A 1,459-nucleotide genomic window follows, 5' to 3' on the forward strand; every position below is an offset into this window, starting at 1 on the left:
ACCATGAAAGCTACATTTTTCAAAAATTTTACAAAAAAGGTCCTAAACAGAGAACATACATACTTGCATACAAATAACAATGTTCTTATCACCTTTCAGTTTATATAAAACATAAAAATAGAAGACAATTAAAATTATGAAACAGTTAAATTTTTTCAGAGTTTCAAAAAACAGTGGAGCAGTGCAACTGATGCAATTATCTCCTGGTCAAAAGGTGCCTCAAAGCAGCAATGCTTTTGGCCAACAGCTCAATATGAATTATGTACACACATAAAAATACATCATCCCATTCAAGTACTAATCTTGCCTAATCCCATGGCATTAATCAAGACTTGAGCTCAACTTCTCAGGACTTCATACAGCCCGAGTTAAAATAAATTAGTATAAGAAAAGTAGAAGCAGCTTACTCAACACATACTTGTGATTCGTATGATTCTTCTGCTAGTTCAGCATAACATTCTTCAATAAGCACATCTCGAATATTCACAAGCTCTTCACACCTCGAGTAACGGAAAACATCCACATGCAGAACACTATGCACAAGTGAATACACCTTCACTAGAAGAGTATAGCCATTTACTAGTGAGGCAAATCTCTGGTTAGCACTGTAACTCCACTGTTCCCCGCATATAAGAGATTTTGCAGATGGACGCATCTTGCATATCTTGAATTCTAAAGCCTAGAGCAAAAACATTGAAAACAACGCTTGCCTGAGTAGAGAATCAGCATGAAAATCTTTCATTTTCTCAACAAACTGTTAGAATTAATAACTACAAATGATTTAATAATTATTGCAGTGGCTTATGTTAATTCCTAGGACTACTATAAAGCTCCTGGCGTAATTCCTATTCCGTCATTGCCAACGCAGTTACACATTACATCTCATATCACTTCAATATGGTTTAATGAAAGGCAAGTCCTGCTTGACCAACCTGATCTCCTTCTATGACCAGGTGACCCACCTGGTGGATGAGGGAAAGGCTGTGGATGTGATCTACCTTGACTTCAGCAAGGCCTTTGACACTGTCTCCCAAGGCATTCTACTGGAGAAACTGGCAGCTCATGGCTTGGACAGACATACCCTTCTCTGGGTGAAAAACTGGCTGGCTGGCCAAGCCCAGAGAGTGGTAGTGATTGGAGCTAAATCCAGTTGGCGGCCGGTCACCAGTGGTGTTCCTCAGGGCTCAGTTTTGGGGCCGGTTCTGTTTAACATCATCGTTGATGATTTGGACAAAGGGATCGAGTACACCCTCAGTCAGTTTGCAGGGGACACCAAGCTGGGTGGGAGTGTTGATCTGCTGGAGGGTAGGAAGGCTCTACAGAGGGATCTGGACAGGCTGGATCGATGGGCCGAGACCAACTGTATGAAGTTCAACAAGGCCAAGTGCTGGGTCCTGCACTTTGGTCACAACAACCCCTTGCAACACTAAAGGCTTGGAGATGAGTGGCTGGTGAGCTG

At 41.9% G+C, this 1,459-nt stretch overlaps 1 protein-coding gene across 1 annotated transcript in view; it reads right to left on the reverse strand.

Annotated features, from left to right (window-relative positions):
* LOC104157318 (putative ATP-dependent RNA helicase TDRD9) overlaps window positions 1–679 on the reverse strand; it is a gene marked incomplete at its 5' end in the record, with an annotated part of 8,298 nt that extends 7,619 nt beyond the window's left edge. The window contains one exon of the mRNA XM_009694610.1: window positions 419–679. Within this exon, the coding sequence (XP_009692912.1) occupies window positions 419–679 (261 nt within the window). The remainder of the gene's footprint in view (window positions 1–418) is intronic.
* Window positions 680–1,459: the final 780 nt, after the last annotated feature.

The sequence above is a fragment of the Cariama cristata genome, unplaced genomic scaffold (genome assembly GCF_000690535.1).
Source record: "Cariama cristata isolate BGI_N322 unplaced genomic scaffold, ASM69053v1 scaffold10862, whole genome shotgun sequence".
NCBI classification, from domain to species: Eukaryota; Metazoa; Chordata; class Aves; order Cariamiformes; family Cariamidae; genus Cariama; species Cariama cristata.